The sequence below is a fragment of the Aedes albopictus genome, chromosome 3 (assembly GCF_035046485.1).
Source record: "Aedes albopictus strain Foshan chromosome 3, AalbF5, whole genome shotgun sequence".
NCBI lineage: Eukaryota > Metazoa > Arthropoda > Insecta > Diptera > Culicidae > Aedes > Aedes albopictus.
Window position 1 is genome coordinate 35,884,336 of NC_085138.1, and position 18,109 is coordinate 35,902,444.

General features: G+C 37.1%; 1 protein-coding gene across 3 annotated transcripts in view; it reads right to left on the bottom strand.

Moving 5' to 3' along the window:
- The window catches only part of LOC109419262 (E3 ubiquitin-protein ligase Nedd-4-like), a 99,193-nt gene that overhangs the window by 48,546 nt on the left and 32,538 nt on the right, over nt 1-18,109 (bottom strand). For all 3 annotated transcript variants that reach the window (XM_062856495.1, XM_062856497.1, XM_062856496.1), the window contains exons 3-4: nt 7,581-7,904; nt 7,254-7,505 (exon numbers count right to left, since the gene is read on the bottom strand). In XM_062856495.1, the coding sequence (XP_062712479.1) occupies nt 7,254-7,505; nt 7,581-7,904 (576 nt within the window). The remainder of the gene's footprint in view (nt 1-7,253; nt 7,506-7,580; nt 7,905-18,109) is intronic.

Sequence of the window (18,109 nt, forward strand, 5' to 3'; positions counted from 1 at the left end):
GCCAGGGGGAAACCACGCCCCCCCCCTGCCTTCCTCTGGCTACGCCCATGTAAAGGGGTTCTAGAACATTTATTTTTTTCGTGATTTCTAGACAAAAATAGGGCATTTTTTTGTATTATCGTACAAATTGGGCCGAAGGGTCTTAGATTTTCATGAAACTTTTTCCACAGGCAGGGCTCATGGATACATGAACAAAAAAAAATTGAGGAAAATTCGGAGTCGCCTATTTTCCCGGAAAACTCAGGTGGAATTTTTTTGTTTTCCCCTGACACTACTTTCTTTGAAAAATCATAACTCAAGAACGAAGCATCGTAGAAACAAAGTTTTTTTTAGAAAATGAAAGCAAATTGTCTCAGAAATACAAAAAAAAAATATGAACTGGAAAAAGTTTCCCACAAAATTTTCCGCAGTAGAGAAAATTCGTAAAGAAAAGCCGGAAAAGCTATGCCCGAACTCGTGGAAAATTTTCGAAAAAACATTTTTGAGAAGGTTATTTTAAAAGCTTTAATCGCTGAAATTTTTGGAATGCACTTTTTTTTCGTTTTTGAGTTATGACCACTTTTGTTGAAAAATGTCCAATTGTGCCATAAAACCATTTTCTTTGAAAAATCATAACTCAAGAAAGAAGCATCGTAGAAACAAAGTTTTTTTTAATGAAAATGAAAGCAAATTTTCTCAGGAATCCAAAAAAAATATGAACCGGAAAAAGTTTCCCACAAATTTTTTCACAGTTGAGAAAATTTGTAAAGAAAAGCCGGAAAAACTATGCTCGAACGTGTGGAAAATTTTCAAAAAAAATATTTTTTGGAATGTAATTTTATAAGCTACGATCGTTGAAATTTTTGGAATGTACTTTTTTCTCGTTACTGAGTTATGGTCAATTATGTGAAAATGACCATGTAAGCCTATATTAACGATGATGAAGTTTTGGATAAATTGGTGTTATATTTGAAAAATGATCTAATCGTTATAATTTTCTTTCGTTTAAAGAATTTTAATCGGATGAAGATTGTAATAGTAAAGAATTTTAAGTTTTGTGAAATGTTTTTAATAGCTCATTACCCAAGCATCACACATGTTATATAACAGTTACGGCAGCGCATGTTTTGGTTGTATAGAAGTTTATTTTACGTAATTCTAACACAATGTTGTAATAACGTCAAATTAACTTCTATACAACCAAAACTTGCGCTGTCGTAACTATTATATAACATGTGTGTTGCTTGGGTATACAAGTCATAAATGATCAAAATTTCATTGCATTCGGTTCATTGAATCTGGAGATACCGTCTAACCCCGTTGGTTTGAACGACACCTCATACAAACCAACGGGGTTCATTTTTTATTTTGAACTTCTAGTAACTCTGTGGGCATCGAAAAACACACTAATGGTAACCCTTTTTGCTGTTTTGTTTTGATTGCTCGTTCCGTTTCACCTCATTCCATGAGCAGAATGACGTTTGAACCATTTTTAGTTTGAACGATGTGTAGATTAGCGGGGGTCAAATTAAAAAGTGTTCAGATTAGATGCGGTCAAACCAACGAGGGTAGACGGTATAACAACTCAAAGTTGGCTATCGGATAAAATATACCTTTTTCTAGAAGCTTTTTAACTTCGCGTAGAATTACCCGATTTTTTCCAAATGTTAATCACTGATACACAACTAGTTGATGACATTACAGTAAAAATTTGAGAATATTTGATGCCCTTTTCAAAAAGTTACAGCGAGTTGAACATTTTTTGAAAAGTGAAGATTTTACCTGCCCCAGTTATTTTGAGTATCCCCTGTATGTATCCTCTTGAACACTTCGTTACAGTCTCCTTGATCCTTCACTTGTCGATCGAAACTATTCTTATCGCCCCGGAATATCCTCTGGAATCCCTTCTTGAAATGAGTATCACCCAAATACTTCAATCGTACCGTTGCACAGTGGGACGAATGGCCCAAAACGTGAACTTTTTTCAGCAGCGTCTTTAAACGTGATTTTAGCGGCATGGTGTCTTCGGATGAAAATTTTATAAAAATAGGGCGCATCGAATGGCGTTTTGTTTTAGTTCGCAACTTTGCCACAGGCGGCGCTGTAAAATCCAACTTTTTTGTTTGACGTTTTTTCAATATGGTGTCTTCGGCAAAGTTGTAGATTTGCTCAATACAAATATCTTTGCCGAAGACACCAACCCTCTATCTCTACATTGCTTCAAGATACAGACGTATTTTATGAATGACCCCCCAAAAATCGTTTTATTCATATATTTCGAAAACGCGCAGTTTTAGAAAGTTGCAATGTTCTACAAAGATGTGTAAAATGTCAAAAGAAACAACTTTGTAGAAGTAAATAGGGTTCTAAAATGGCAATAGGGTTAGTTATGGCTATTTTTGAGTTAAAAATAGCCGTTTTTCAAGGCTCAATAACTAATTTGGATGCAAATGGATGCAAATCAAACCCCACTAGGTTCAATATGTATTACTATTAGTTGAATATCCTGATGTTTTCGGTTGTATCCTCGAGTATCCTTAGCAGGGGTTCTTAATCTTACTAGAGCATATTTTTGACGCTAAAACAATAATATCAGTTTCTGTATGTCATTTAGAACCCCATTATCTTCTGTGAAGTGATAAATATTAACTATTCGCATAATTGTATGCTTTATTGCGCCTATAAAAATCAATTATTATCGTATTATTATCATATTATTTAAAAAAACACTGCATAGAAGTGAACTAAACCAGACGGTCATGTGTATCCAAGTGATCTCACCAGCAAGCAAATTTTATTCGTGTGTTAAAAACATAAATGTAAATCTGGCTTTCGATTTGAATAGGTCGAGTCAGGGTAGGAATCACAGTCAACATACGACCTATTCAAAACGAACGCCAGAAATATACATATTCGTTTTCAACACGTATAGTAACCAAACAAACAGTAAGTCTAGAAAGCCTGAAATCATTTGCGTTAGCATTGGTATCCATTTTCCCAACTTTCAAACATAGCAACAAATTTATTTGTGGAAATGAAAAGGAGTATTTTCAGCTATCGGAAACAACATGAATTTGACAGGTGCCGAACAAGCGGGAGAGTGTGTGTATTTATACGGGAAGTTCAATGAACACATGGCACAAGTAATTCTCGATTAAGCCAGTAAAAGGGTGAAACAGCTTCTCTAAATTAGTTCTAATATTCCAACACATACAGGGTGGCCAGTGACTTGCAGATTTTGATTTCCCGGTTTTCTCCCGGTTTTTTCCCGGGATTTTTATATTTTTCCCGGTTTTAATATTTTTACTTGAATTGAAAAACTATCGGTACAGGAACTGTTCGTAATGAAAACTTTAATGTCTTAGAATATCTACACTCTTCTTACATGATATAATCAAGCAAAGATATGGTCAATGGCAAAGAAACAAAATTAAAATTGTGGAAGTGTTTTTACAGTTACACAAAAATACAGTGTTTATAGAACCTATTCTCAGAAATTCTAATTATACCGATTCTTGGGATTGACCAAGTAAAAATTACACAATGTTACCTTTTGACGTCTATATACTTATTAGAATTCCTAGAGGATAATTTAATTGCTAAAGAATTCACAGAAATCCTGAAGAAATCCCAAAGACTATTCTGGAGGGAATCCAGCAGAAACTGTATGAGAAATCCAAGAACAAAAGCATAAACCAGCATGAACTGCTGCAGAAGACAAAAAAAACTCCTCCCAGAGAAACTCGCCGGAATTTTAGAAAGAACCCCTGTAGAAATCTTATAAGTAATTTCTGAGAAAATCTTAGAAAAAAAAAGATTTCCCGTAGAAACTTTGGAATGAATCCCTGGAGCAATTTCAAGAGGATCTTTTGGGTAACTCAGAAATAATCTCTTACGAATTCCATTTCGTAGTGGCATTTTTTTACAATTCCAATAAAACATATTATAGGCATCTGTAAAAACTGTACTTGTGCGTTTTTGCAACTGTAAAGCACTTCCACATTTTTTCTCCTTTTTAGGTTGAACGTCAAAATATCATTTCCACTAGGGTTGACACAATATGTCTGATAGTAGTGTAAAATTTTTATAGATTTTTCTCAATAATTTAATTTAAATAACATGTTCAGATTCAGCTAATATTAGCACACAGGCTTTCTTGAAAAGTATTCGAACTTGATGAAGAGAAATTATATTACAGTTATAATTATACTGTTGCGCTAGCATGAAGCATATTGCTGCATTCCATTGAGAAAACGCAAATTTCTGCTGTAGAGTTCGAGATAGCCTTAAGCTAGAACATTATAGGGTGACAGTGGGTATTATGGGCAGGTTTGTTCTCTTCGTCATGGGGAGTTTTTGTCAGCCAAATTGCCAGAACTTTGCCATATAATTCAGCTTAGTTGGGAAGGATGTGAGACCAACTCTGAGTTCAATAGGTTTCAAAAACCCCTAAAGACGAAGAGAACAAAACGGCCGAGAATATGTAATTTCCTCAATTATTTTGCATAATTTTGCAATTTTTTCACTCACAAATTTAAATGTAAAGCTTTGGCTACATTGTTTTGTGTTCGTCTGTTATGTTCCATATAAAACAATTATTTGTTTTGGTTTCAGTCTAGTTGAACATAACTGTTATTAAAATTCGGCTCACTAACGACAATGACATATTTGCTCCACCTGTCTGTCATCATTTTCTTGTTGTTGTTACAGAAAAGGGCAGTGCATAACGATTTTAAAATTTTCAACAACTCAATATAACGCAAGCTGTATTCAATGCACATTGTGTTCAACCAACAACAAGCTCGGCACTACAAATTATTCTCATGGAGAATAAAAAAAACGTTGAACGTAAAACATTTTCCCGGTGGTAATCTGAATTCCCGTATATTTCCCGGTTTTCTCCCGGTGATTATGAATTCCCGGCTTTTTCCCGGTTCTCCCGGTTTTCCCGGTTCGCTGGCCACCCTGCACATACCCAAAACAACTTTTATGATTTTTTATTAGAGAAACCTTTACTTTTCATCAAAGATGTTGTGCATATCCACAACTTTTTTGATAACTAGAAATCATTAAAACAGTTTGTACACAAAAGCTTTTTTGCATTCATGCAGGATTTATTTAGAGCATTCTCACAGCGATCGAAAAATCGGATGCCTGTTGACGCTTTTAAGTGAATTAGAAAATTAGTAATTGGGTATTCGACATTAGAAACGTAGTGATTTAATATGAGTTGACTTTCTGCTTGTTCGGTTACTATACGTGCTGAAAATAATATGTGTATTTGCTTGCTAGCGAGATCACTTGGATACATAAAACCGACTGGTTTAGCTCACTTCTATGCAGTGTTTTTAAAATAATATGATAATAATTCGATAATAATTGATTTTTATAGGCGCAATAAAGCATACAATTATGCGAATAGTTAATATTTATCAATTCACAGAAGATAATGGGGTTCTAAATGACATACAGAAACTGATATTATTGTTTTAGCGTCAAAAATATGCTCTAGTAAGATTAAGAACCCCTGCTAAGGATACTCGAGGATACAACCGAAAACATCAGGATATTCAACTAATAGTAATACATATTGAACCTAGTGGGGTTTGATTTGCATCCATTTGCATCCAAGATAGTTATTGAGCCTTGAAAAACGGCTATTTTTAACTCAAAAATAGCCATAACTAACCCTATTGCCATTTTAGAACCCTATTCACTTCTACAAAGTTATTTTTTTTGACATTTTACACAACTTTGTAGAACATTGCAACTTTCTAAAACTGCGCGTTTTCAAAATATATGAATAAAACGATTTTTGGGGGGTCATTCATAAAATACGTCTGTATCTTGAAGCAATGTAGAGATAGAGGGTTGGTGTCTTCAGCAAAGATATGTGTATTGAGCATATCTACAACTTTGCCGAAGACACCATATTGAAAAAACGTCAAACAAAAAAGTTGGATTTTACAGCGCCGCCTGTGGCAAAGTTGCAAACTTAAACAAAACGCCATTCGACGCGCCCTATTTTTATAAAATTTTCATCCGAAGACACCATGCCGATAAAATCACGTTTAAAGACGCTACTGAAAAAAGTTCACGTTTTTGGCCATTCGTCCCACCGTGCGTTGCTTCCACCTCCCGCTTAAAATTTCTCCAGAAATTTCCTCCGATATTCTCCATGAGAGTTTACAGAAGCTTCTGTAAGGATTCCATTGAGATTTTTTTTCTAGGAATTACACCTGGGGTTTTATCTGGATTTCATACTGGATTTTTCCAGAGATTCTGGGATTTCTCGAAAAGTATCAGTGGGAATATTTAATTAATAACAGTGGAAGTGCTCAAAAGAACATCAAGTTGAAGCGAGGCAGGCCAAGTCTCAGTGTGGACGTAGAGCCGTAAAGAAGAAGACAACTGACCGTATTTTATAAATTCACCTAGATTAAACATTGCCGTATCAGTAGGTTGGCTCCAGAGGCACGTTCCCCACCACTTGGGAAAATTGTGCCGCTGTCCTTAACTTCTTTTACGATTTGTGAAAGTGTTCATGCTATGCTGTGGTATTACATATATAAGGTACACCGGGGCAAGTTGAAACGGGTGGGTCAAGATGAAACAGCGGGTCAACATGATGTTATTCAATGCTGGTGAACAGCTTGAATGCCGTAACACACAGTTTTTGATTTCAACAATATTTTGGCGAAAGAAACATTTCCAAAATGTACTGAAAACTATTTCAAAACTTCGCATTTCATCTTGCCCCGGTGTACTTTAAAACTTACAATAGCATTATGTAGCCCACAAGGATTAGGGCCCATATAGCCGAAATGGTAAACGCACCATGACCATGCTGGGGTGACGGGTTCGATTCCCGGTCGGTCCAGGATCTTATGGTAAAGGAAATTTCCTTGACTTCCTTGGGCATAAAGTATCTTCGTGCCTGCCACACGATATACGCATGCAAAATGGTCATTGGCAGAGGAAGCTCTCAATTAATAACTGTGGAAGTGCTCATAGAACACTAAGCTGAGATGCAGGATTTGTCCCAATGAGGACGTTACGCCAAGAAGAGAGAGAGAGCCCACAAGGATTTCAACTAAAATCACCGCGCTTCTGTTTCTAATAAAGAGATTACCTTCAGAATGTAGAAAGTAAATCTCTTAACCATAAACCCTACCTATACGCACCCACATAAATGCTACGTTGGGCACGAATGCCAACTTATCTGGTAAAGTGTCTTTAATAAAATATAATAATAATAAACAAATGCTACTCACCAGATTGCTATTGTTGGCACTGGCACTGGCGCCGGTGCTGTCGCTGGGATCGTTACTGATGTGGAATCTCCGCTGGAATGCTGCCGCTGACTCAATGTTACCCTGTTGCGAGGGCACCGCCGTCGGTCGTTCCCACTGGGTCGTGCGGGCAATGTGGTTCACGTAGTAGGTCCGCCCGATCGCATCCTGCCTTTCCTCCCAGCCCGGTGGCAACGCATCACCGTTGGACGATGTCGCCTGAGCCGATCGGAGCTACGAGAGAAACAGAATAAAAGACAGCTGTATCAGCACCAAACGTGGGCGCTTGATCCCATTCGGTGTACTAACCGCCGCCGGCGAAGGCTGATCGGCCACGGACCAGGCATTCTGGTCCACGCCGTCTTGGTCGCGCATCACCGCATGGTAGATGTCCAACGAACCGCGAATCTTCGACCGCAGCATACCGGTGATTTTCTTCGGCCGAAGCGGATAGTTTTTGGTGGCAATGGTCCGTCCGTCCTGCTCCCGGGGAAGGTTGATCAACGTCAGCTCCACCATTCCCAGGAAGCCATCGCGGGTTAGCCGGTTCTCGTCGTACACCTGGAAGACCAGCTTGTGTTCGTTTGGCTTTACTCGGAAGATGAACTCCTCGTTCCAGGTCGGATTGAGTGTCTGAAATGGGAGAGATGGAAATCAATTACACAGAAGACACTCTATATACATATTTCTGAGACATTTATTTGAAGAAATCAACTGAAATCCCACCAAGACCAACTGAAGACCCAAAATACTCCTCATGACCCCCTAAAATGCTCCAGAAACCATTAAAAACCCTCCGAAACGTGACTGGACCCTCTTGAAACGTCCTTAAATCCTTTGAAGCGTCATAAAACCTCTGGAAACGTCCTGAAACGCTACTGTCATTACCTGAAACTCCTTGAAATGCTACAGCAACCTCTCTTCATCTCTTTCGCACCATGGGACTTCTTTAAAATACTCTTGAAACAATTTCAATTAGAACTAAGCACCAATTAATGCACAGAAAGGAAGAGCATAAGGCAGAGCTCGGGAGACAGTTTCGCACTATTTTGCAAAGCGTTTCGAGTCCTGATGCAAGGAAAGATATAAGAAACGACATTGGACTGACATCAGAAGAAGGGCAGTTTAGGCCTATTGATAAATCATTCAGCCTTGAGAGCAGCATAAAGTTTTGAGAAACGAAATAATTGAAATACCAGTTGTTTTAAAACCTGAAAACCTGAATTTGGATATGAGTAACCTTCATCAAGAGTATCAAAAAATGGTTCTTGTTCTGGGATGTTACCTATAGATGTCCCAAACTGTCCTGTAGTAAAGTCCTTCAAATCTACAATTTGATGTGTTTTCGCCATAAAAAACAGCATTACATAATCTACTGGGGCCGTGAAGCTCTTGAAATCAACAATGTAATTTAGAGACACTATAGGTATATTCCCGGTCAGCCAAACTACCTTGGAGTTCAGAAATTCAGGTCTACATTCGTAACAGCAGCCATAGCTGCCATACTGAGTAACGTTGCATATTAAACTATGGGAATTGGACCAATCTAAAGTCTACTTGATAATATTATAAACCGTTGGGACATTCAGGGTCGTCAAAACTGTCCTACAATGAAATCCTTCAAGTCTACAAGAATAACTTTATGTGTTCTCGCCATAAATAATGGCTTTGCATAATCTGCTGGGAATAGTGACGCTCTTGAAATTTTCAGTGTCATTAATAGACACTGTAGGGATATTCCAGGTCAGCCAAACTATCTTGGAGTTTAGAACTTCAGATCTACACTCGTAACAGTAGCCGTATCTGTTGTACTAAGTAACGTTGCAGAATCAATCGCGGTTACTGGACCAACCTGAAGTCTACTATACGTTATTATGAACCTTTGGGACATTAAGGGTCGGCCAAAGTGTCCTGAAGTTTAGCTCTTGACAGTAACAGTAGTTATTCTCACAATGAACTGTAGCATTACCTCCACATCCAACTGTCATCTGTAATCCCCCATGAGTCATTCCAAGATAGTTTTGAAATATTCCAGATCAACCAAACTACTTCGGAGATCATTGCTTCAGGCCTACACATGTGATAATAGATTTCGGCTGTTCGAGACCGTATGAAGTTGATCACCAATATTAACTGCTTTTCTCGATCAGCCTAGATAGCTGTGTAGTGTCGGTAGCGATTGTCTCAATTGGTTAAGAATAACACTACGGATCGCCTGTTGCGGTGGTAAGAGTCCACCAACAGGTGACCCCTAATTCTTGGTGTGATGCGGCTTTATGCTTACCGTGCCTAGGAATGAATGGCTAGGGGGGTCTAATAAAAACCTAACCGTTAACGGAACCTGTGGAGTACCAGGGCGCCCTCCACAGGATGTTGCCCTTACTGCGCTAACCGGAGCAATGGTGCAGTGGACCTTGTGTTTCTCCGAGACAATCAGCTGCTCTTCTTCAGTCTCAGTTGAGGCTAAATAAGGGCGGGATTTTGAAGATGTTGTTAATTGGTTTAAATTTTCACCTATATGGTTTCGCATTATGCGTTTTACACAGTGTATTCTTCGTATCCTCGCCTTTGGCGTTTTCCAATCGATACCGATCTGGTTTTATTGCTGTTGTTCTTCGTTGTGCTGTGATTGTTAAGAGTTTAATCTTGCCTAGTTTGGGTAGTGACTACGGTTAGGATAGCTCAGATCAATCTTCAGCACAAAAGAACAGCAACGATCAATATTTGCAGACTTATGCAAAATGGTACAGCCCAAGTGGCCTTAGTACAGGAACCTTACTTTCGTAAGGGGAATTTCTATCTAGGAAACCTTGTGAATCCGGTGTTTGCTACTTTCAGTAAAAATGAAATGGCAAACTCACATGTCATGCCTCGAGCATGTGTGCTTGTCAACAACGCAATCGGTGCTACACTCATCTCTGAACTAACTACTAGAGATGTATATGCTATCACAATTGATGTATCTGTGGGAAACCTCAACAGGAAATACGTCTATTGTTCGGTGTATTTGCCGCATGATGAACCATCCCCTACGAATGCTTTCAAACAAGTCATCGCATACGGTAATTCAAAAGGCCTTCCGCTAATTGTTGGCAGTGATGCTAATGCTCACCATATCATCTGGGGCAGCTCAGACATTAATGTCATTCCAAGATAGTTTTGAAATATTTCAGATCAACCAAACAACTTTGGATACCATAGCTTTAGGCCTATACTGGCGATAATAGCTTTTGCCAATACATTTTAAGCAGTGTTACATCCACTGCATCTACCGAAGTAGTTCGAGGAACAATATATACTATTTGGGATATTATGGGCCATCCTTACTGTTATGGAGCTTAGTTGATAAAAAACCACTGTGACATGATGTGAATTCGGTTTAGATAGTAACGTTACACACCCAAATAGGACCCATGAACCTCTTAAATCTCAAGGATCACTTCATGATAAATTTGTGATAATTTAGGTTTTCATAAAGTACACAACTTCATATTTACACTTGCAATGCTAGCCTGCTACGCTACACTAAATAATGATACATAATGAATCATATTTACTAATACTCCTCAAATACTAAAGTTTGAAGTTGTTCAAACTTTTATGAAACTCAATTTTTGAAATCTGCATTCGTTGTAGTCATTATTTGTGTTTTAAAAGTTACGTTATTCACGTCTAACCCACCCAGATCCGTGAACTTCTGTAAAACTCAGAACCTTTCCAAAATACCCTTGAGGATATTTTAGGATTACTGAATTTCCCTACAACTAAGAACTTCCAGCCACATCTCGAGCAGAACGTGGGATGTGGCCGAGGATAAGAACTGCAACCACGAACCGAGTGTTGTGGTGAAGAATTGTTGATTCAGTTTAATTGTAATTGTTATTAACGCTAACTAAATGAAATAGATACACTCATTATGGTTGGTAATGATTTGTAATTTAAAACAGCAAAAACAAAATTATTACGGCTGTAGACTCCCTGTTGCATGTTGTCCATATTGCAGTGTGCACGATTCTGAGTATCCCAAAGCTAGGTCATATTCTGTTATTGTATTCTGTGAGCTCCAGTAAGTATAATAGATTATACAACATAACTCTATATAGCCAAAACAAAAACTTCAATTGCTGTAGATGCTACTAGTTTGGATGACCCCAGCCGATCTCATGATGTCCATTCCACTTTCAGAAGACTTACTGGACATGATAGAATACAAATCGTAGCTTTGTATACTGAAAGAAGTTACCGTTACACCCGTAGACTTCAGGATCTGAACTCAGGAAAAGATTGGATGACCTAGGATATCTCAACTGTTCTGATGCAGTCTTTAGAACTTTCAGAAGACTTACTGGACATGATTGAATATAAATCGTAGCTTTGTTTAATGAAAGAAGTTACCGTTGCACCCGCAGACTTCAGAATCTGAACTCATGGACAGTTTGGATGATCTAAGATATCTCAACAGTTTCGATACTGTCTTTTGAACTTTCAGAAGACTTATTGGACATGATAGATTACGAATTGTACCTTTGTAAAATGAAAGAAATTACCGTTAAACCCGTAGACTGCAGGATCTGAACTCAAGAAATGTTTGGATGATCTAGGATATCCTGACTAGCATTGGGCAAATCTGGCTGAGACATCGATTTTTGTGAATCGATTCGAATCGGATCAGCAAACTCGATTTACCAATTTAAACGAATGCATTGAATCGATGTTTTCACATCGACTCGATATTATAAAATATTACAAAATTATAGAATGATTCGTTTGCTGTATGTCATTCAAGTTCATGGCATGTTTTATTTGTCTAAATCATTTCAATATCAAAATTTGAGATTGCACATCGTAAATTTCGCGACTCTGATTCGAAAATGAATATAACGTCGAGACTGTGCATTCTGAAAAAAAAAAAACATAATGAAAATTAATGTTTTTGAATCGAAAGAAAAATCCTGTGATCCTGAGATTCCCCAGAACTCTGAGAAGTATTTCCAAATAGTACGTACATAAATTCCCGCAGACTGCTGAGAGAAATTCCCCCAGAAGCTTTAAGGAGACTTCTCCAGAATTCTGGAAGAAGTTCCTCTAGAATTACGAGAAAGATTTCATCAGAATGCTGAAAATGATTACACCAGAATCCAGAGCAACATTACCCAGAAAAGAAAGCAAGACTCTTCTCTGATTTCTATTAAGAATTTTCATAGAATCCCGAGAGTGATTACTCCATATCTATGAGATGGATTGTCTCAGAGTCCCGAGAGGAATTCTCCCAGAATCCTATGATAGATTGTCTCAGAATCCTAAGAGAAGCTTTTCTTCGGGCTTCTACCAAAATGTTCCAAGAATCCTAAGAGGGATTATTCCAGAATCCTAAGATGAATTCTCCCAGAATCCTGGGAGGAATTGCAAGAGCGGTTCTTCCACATTCTTGAGATAAATTCTTTTAGAATACTGAGAGAAATTCTCACAAAAAAAAAAGATTTTCGGAATTCTAAGATTAGTTACCCAAGGAACTTAAAAGAAATGGCCAAGAATCCTGAAAAGGGTAGCTCAGAATCCTAAGAAGGATTACTCCTGAATCATGAGAAAGGTTTCCTGAAAATACTGGGCGGGATTTCCAAAGAAACCTGAGAAGAACTCCTTCAGAATCCTTTAATCATTCTCCCATTTTTTTATCTGTATTAACGAGATTTTTAGCCCTAGGCTAGTTCATCTCGGGACCCAGGCTTTACTTCCCTTCCGAAGGAAGAGTTCACATTTTGCGAGTTTGTCGGGAGTGGAATTCGATCCCAGGTCCTCAGCGTGCTAGTCAAGTGTTCTAACCATCACACCAGGTCCGCTCCGCTACCCGAGCAGAGGAGAATAGCAAATTAATAACTACGAAATAACATAACCTGTTTTTATATTTCGTGTTGTTATTAATAAATTATCAATGCAAAACATTCCGATAACACAATTTGTTGGACAATCTCATTTTGTTATGATCAATCAATTGGTGTACATCCATGAAATAACACTTCACTAATATGTTTTGTTTCAGTACTAATTCTGCTATTATTGTGCTATTGAGACTGTACACATATACTATGATCAACAATAACACAACAGTTTTGAAATCAATCCCAAATAGGACATTCCGTTTATGTATAGATATGAACAACTACAACTTATTTCATTCTTTCTTGCGTTACTTCCCAACTGAGAGAGAACCTGCACATTAAATTTACTTTTCTATAAGCACTTCCAAATTGACTGAGAGCTTTATTTGGCAATAACCAGTTAACATTTGTGTATTGTGTGGCAAGCACGATGCTAATCTACGCTCAATTTAGAAACGATTGGGTTCTTTAGGGGTATCAAGATTATTTCATAATCAGATTCTCCGCCCAAAAATTAGTCAAAATCCAAAATTTCATAATATTTGGAGTACGGGAACTATTTTTAAAATGCATTTAAAGTTTGTATGGGGAAATTATTTTGTTCGGGTAGAACTGTCACTTTATTGATTGAACTGTTATTCTATCCACGAAAAAAAAAACTGTTTTGTTAATTTAACCATCAAAATAAAGGTATTGAAATCCAATAAAATCACGTTATACTCAGAAAATTAGCTCTCTCGATTAGGCTATACAAAAAAAGCAATATTTTATTCACTAAACAACCCAATTGGTGGGCTTTCTGGAATCGTGATAAGAATCTCTAAAAAGATGTATGGAAGATGTGGAGAAATTTCTGAAAGAATCATCTTAGGATTATATGGATAAATCTTTAGATAAATTACCTTAGAAAACCTGGTAGAATTTGCAGAAGAAATTTCTAGAGGAATCCTAGACGAAGTTTTCTTTAAATTTTCAGGAGGAATCCTCGGAAGAATCTTCGAAGAAGTTCATGGAAAGTTCATGGAAAATTTCGAGGGATTTTGAGAGGAGCTTTATGAACAAATCTTTTTTTGGGGAATCCTCGAAGAAATTTCCGGAGTAAACTGAAATATAGAATTATAACTCACTCTGTTATGAGTTTGATATCACAACAAATGTTGCTCTCGGATTATTATCAATAACATATAAATTTCAAAACATGTTATTAAAATATTTTTTAAATTCACTGTTATTAAGTTGTTATTCAATCTAACAAAACAAGTTATTGAAATGATCTTCCGGGAACATTTTTTTGTTATGATGTTTGTTATTTTGCCGCTTATGACAGGCAAGTTTATAACATAATATGTTATGTCAATAACACAAAAATAACTGATAATATTATTCAATTATTTTGTCAAAATAACGCATTTTATTATGCTGTTGTTATTCCCTTCTGCTCGGGTATTCTCCCATTATTCCCCTAAAATCCTGGGTGAAATCCTTTAGAACGCTGTCAGAATCCCGAAAGGCATTCCCCAGAATTCTACGAGTGATTCCCCCCAGAGTCCGGAGAGGAGACAGAAGAGGTTTTTTTTCAAATTCATGAGAGAAATATATCTAGAAAACTAAGAGGGATTTTTCCGAAAATCATATAAGGATTCTCGCAGGAAGGGATTACGAAAACTTCTAGAATGGACTTCTCCAGCATCCTGAGTAGGATTCTCTGGAATTCTGAGAGGTGTTCCTACATAAAACAGAAAAATTACCGCAGATTCCTGAAAGACTTTCCCCCAGAATCTTTGAAAGGGCTTCCCTGCCCGAGCAAAGTCTGATAGCAAATTGAAAACTAATTTTGATGATGTGATATTGTAAATTTTGATAACTCAGGTTGGTGTCGTTTTGGTCGTTTTAACGGTTAAAATATCAAAAATGAGAGCAGAAAAATGTTCCTGTGACAGAAAATTGAAAACAATTCCTGCTATCGATGATAGCAAATTGATAACTGTTTTTGTTATCAGCGCAAGAAAAATGAAAAATTGTTAAATGTAGAGTTTTTCAATCGATATCAAATCATAAATGCAATAATATAATTGCACTAATGTTATATCATTAGAATTACTTTACATAGTTGACTAAAAGATTTAGAAAACTATTGTAAAACTAAATATTAACATTTATTTAAAATGACAGCAAACCGAAAGCAAAATTTGAAATCAAATTAAGTAAAGATAAAATGATATCAAAATGTGATATCAATTTGTTGCTGATTACAAATCATGTTTTCAATTTGCTGTAATTTTGTTGTTGGACTTTGCTCGGGTAAACTCCTTAAAGGGATTGTCCCTGAACTGTGAGAGTGATTTCTCTAAAATACTTTAAATTTTTACATTAGAATTTCAAGAGAACCTTCCCATAATCTTGTCAGGGAACACTAAGAAGCATCACAAAATCTATGCAAGGAATTCTCCAAAATTCAAATTTCTCCAGTGAACTCTGCCCAGAATCTCGTGAGAGATTCTTCATTAATTAACAATTCTGAAAAAAGTGCCCTAGAATCTTGAGAAATATGTATAACCCCAGAATCCCAAGGATTTTTCCAGAATCATGAGACAAATTCCCCAGTATCTTGAGAGAAATTTCCCCAGAATCCTGATGGGGATTACCCCAGAAAGCCGAATTTTCAGAGACTCAGAGAAAGAGCACCCGCAGAATACTTAGTTATATTCCCCCAGAATATTAAAAGGATTTTACGCAGAATGCTGAGAAGGATACTGCTAGAGTCCTGTGTGGGATTCCCCCAGACACCTAAGAAATATTCCCCCACAATTCTGAGAGGAATTTCGCCACAATTCTGAGAACGCTGGGTATGATTCTCGAAGAAGTCTGAGAGTAGATCCTGAGAATGCTGAGAAAGATTTCCTCAGATTTCTGAATGGGATTCTAAGTGAAGGTTTTCCAGAATTTTTAGAGGAATCAACCCAGATCATCCAGAAATTACTTTGAATCCTAAAGCGGATTACACCCTTCGTAGGGAACCCTGATAGGGAATACCCCAAAATGCTGAAATGAATTCCTTTAGAATTCAGAGATTCCCTAGAATTCTGATAGGTATTCCCATATAATACTGCTGGGAAGAATTCCTCCAGAAATTTTAAAGAAACTCTTCCATAATTCTGAGCATTCCACTAAAATTCTGTGAGATTCCTTCAAAATGCTGAAAATTATCACACCAGTATCCTGAGAGACCTTGTCCCAGAAAAGAAAGAAAGGAATTCTCCCTAAATTCTATTAAGGATTTCCCTAGATTCGTCCGATAGATTACTCCAGTTTTCTGAGATGGACTCTCTCAGAATCTTTAGGGTAATTCTTACAGAATCCTTGAGGGATTTTCTCAGATTCCCGAGATGGATTCTCTCTGAATCCTGTGATGGATTGCCTCAGAATCCTGAGAGAAGTTTTTCATCGGGATTCTCCCAGATTGCTTAGAACTCCCTGGCGGATTCATGGAGAAATTCTTCTGAAGTATTAAAAGACATCCCATTAGAATTCTGAAAGAGATCGCCTCAAAACCATGAGAGGGATCCTAAGAGGGGATCTTCCACGTTATTAAGAGTAATTCATCTAGAATCCTGAGAGGGATTCTCAAAAAAAAAGTTCGGAATCCAGTGATGAGTCCTAGAAGGATGCGCTAGAACACTGAAAGGGACTCTCTAGACTATAAGAGAAGGATTCCTCCAGAATCCTGAGAAAAAATCGCTTAGACTCCTGGGAGGGATTGCCGAAGCAATCTGAGATGTAGGTATACCTCAATTTAGAGGACCCTAGATTAAATAGACCCTCGATTTTATGTACATTTTTCAATGGTAAAAGTCTACAGTGCATTTTGAGAAAAAAAGAATTTTAATATTTTTGAATTGAAATAAAAATCGAATCGATCGATTTCGTTGGGCTTCAACATCGATTCAGAAAATCGATAAATCGGAACAAAAACATCGATGTTGCGAACATCGATTCAAAATTGCCCAACGCTATGATCCCGACTGATCTGATACTGTCTTTTGAACTTTCAGAAGACTTACTGGACATGATAGAATACAAATCGTCGCTTTGTATAATGCAAAAAGTTACCATTACACCCATAGACTTCAGGATCTAAACTCAAGAACAGTTTGGGTGGCCTAGAGTATCCCAACTGTTCTGATACTGTCTTTTCAACTTTCAGAAGACTTACTGGACATGATGAAATAGTAGCTTTCCCTAGTAACAATTTTAATTTTATCAAAGCGATTCAAAAACCCCTAAACATAAAACCATTGATGCCGACTTGAAAATGCTCTCGAGTTCTTGTATGCCTCAATAAGTTCTGGCTAGTTGGCCCAGTCTTATTAGGGTCTACAGGACTTCGTATGCAAACCGGCTTAGGATTTCGGGTTGTATCATAGTTTAATCAATCTTCTAAATAAAACCATCTTCTGACTTGTCAAATAATTGTTTTGATTATTTTTCACTCTCAATGTTCGATCGTCAAATCATAAAATTGAGTAATAATTTTTCTGTATTTACATGAATTATCCCGGCTAGGCGACATATTTTTCTAATAAAACTCTGTGTTCCTGATGATTCCTTCAATAGGGCTAACCCTCCTGAGGTAGTCATAACTGAGCTCATGATAGAACTAGCGGTTTTATCACAGCATCTTTTTGGTTTATGTTACGCCACGAAATCTTTTGTTGATTTTATGCATTGCCTCACAGTTTTGTGTATTTGTTTACAAAAAAAAAAAAATCTCTCCGACAACAACCGCAAATGCAAGTTTTATTGAAATGGTATATAATAAGTGATAAAACCAATTCATGTCTACTTGCAAGTTTTTAACTGAAGATGTTTATAGCAAAAGTTATATGATAGTTTTATGGAACGCCAAAGGTTCAAAGTAAAAAACTATCACATAAAATTAATTTAGAACAACTAGCTTTT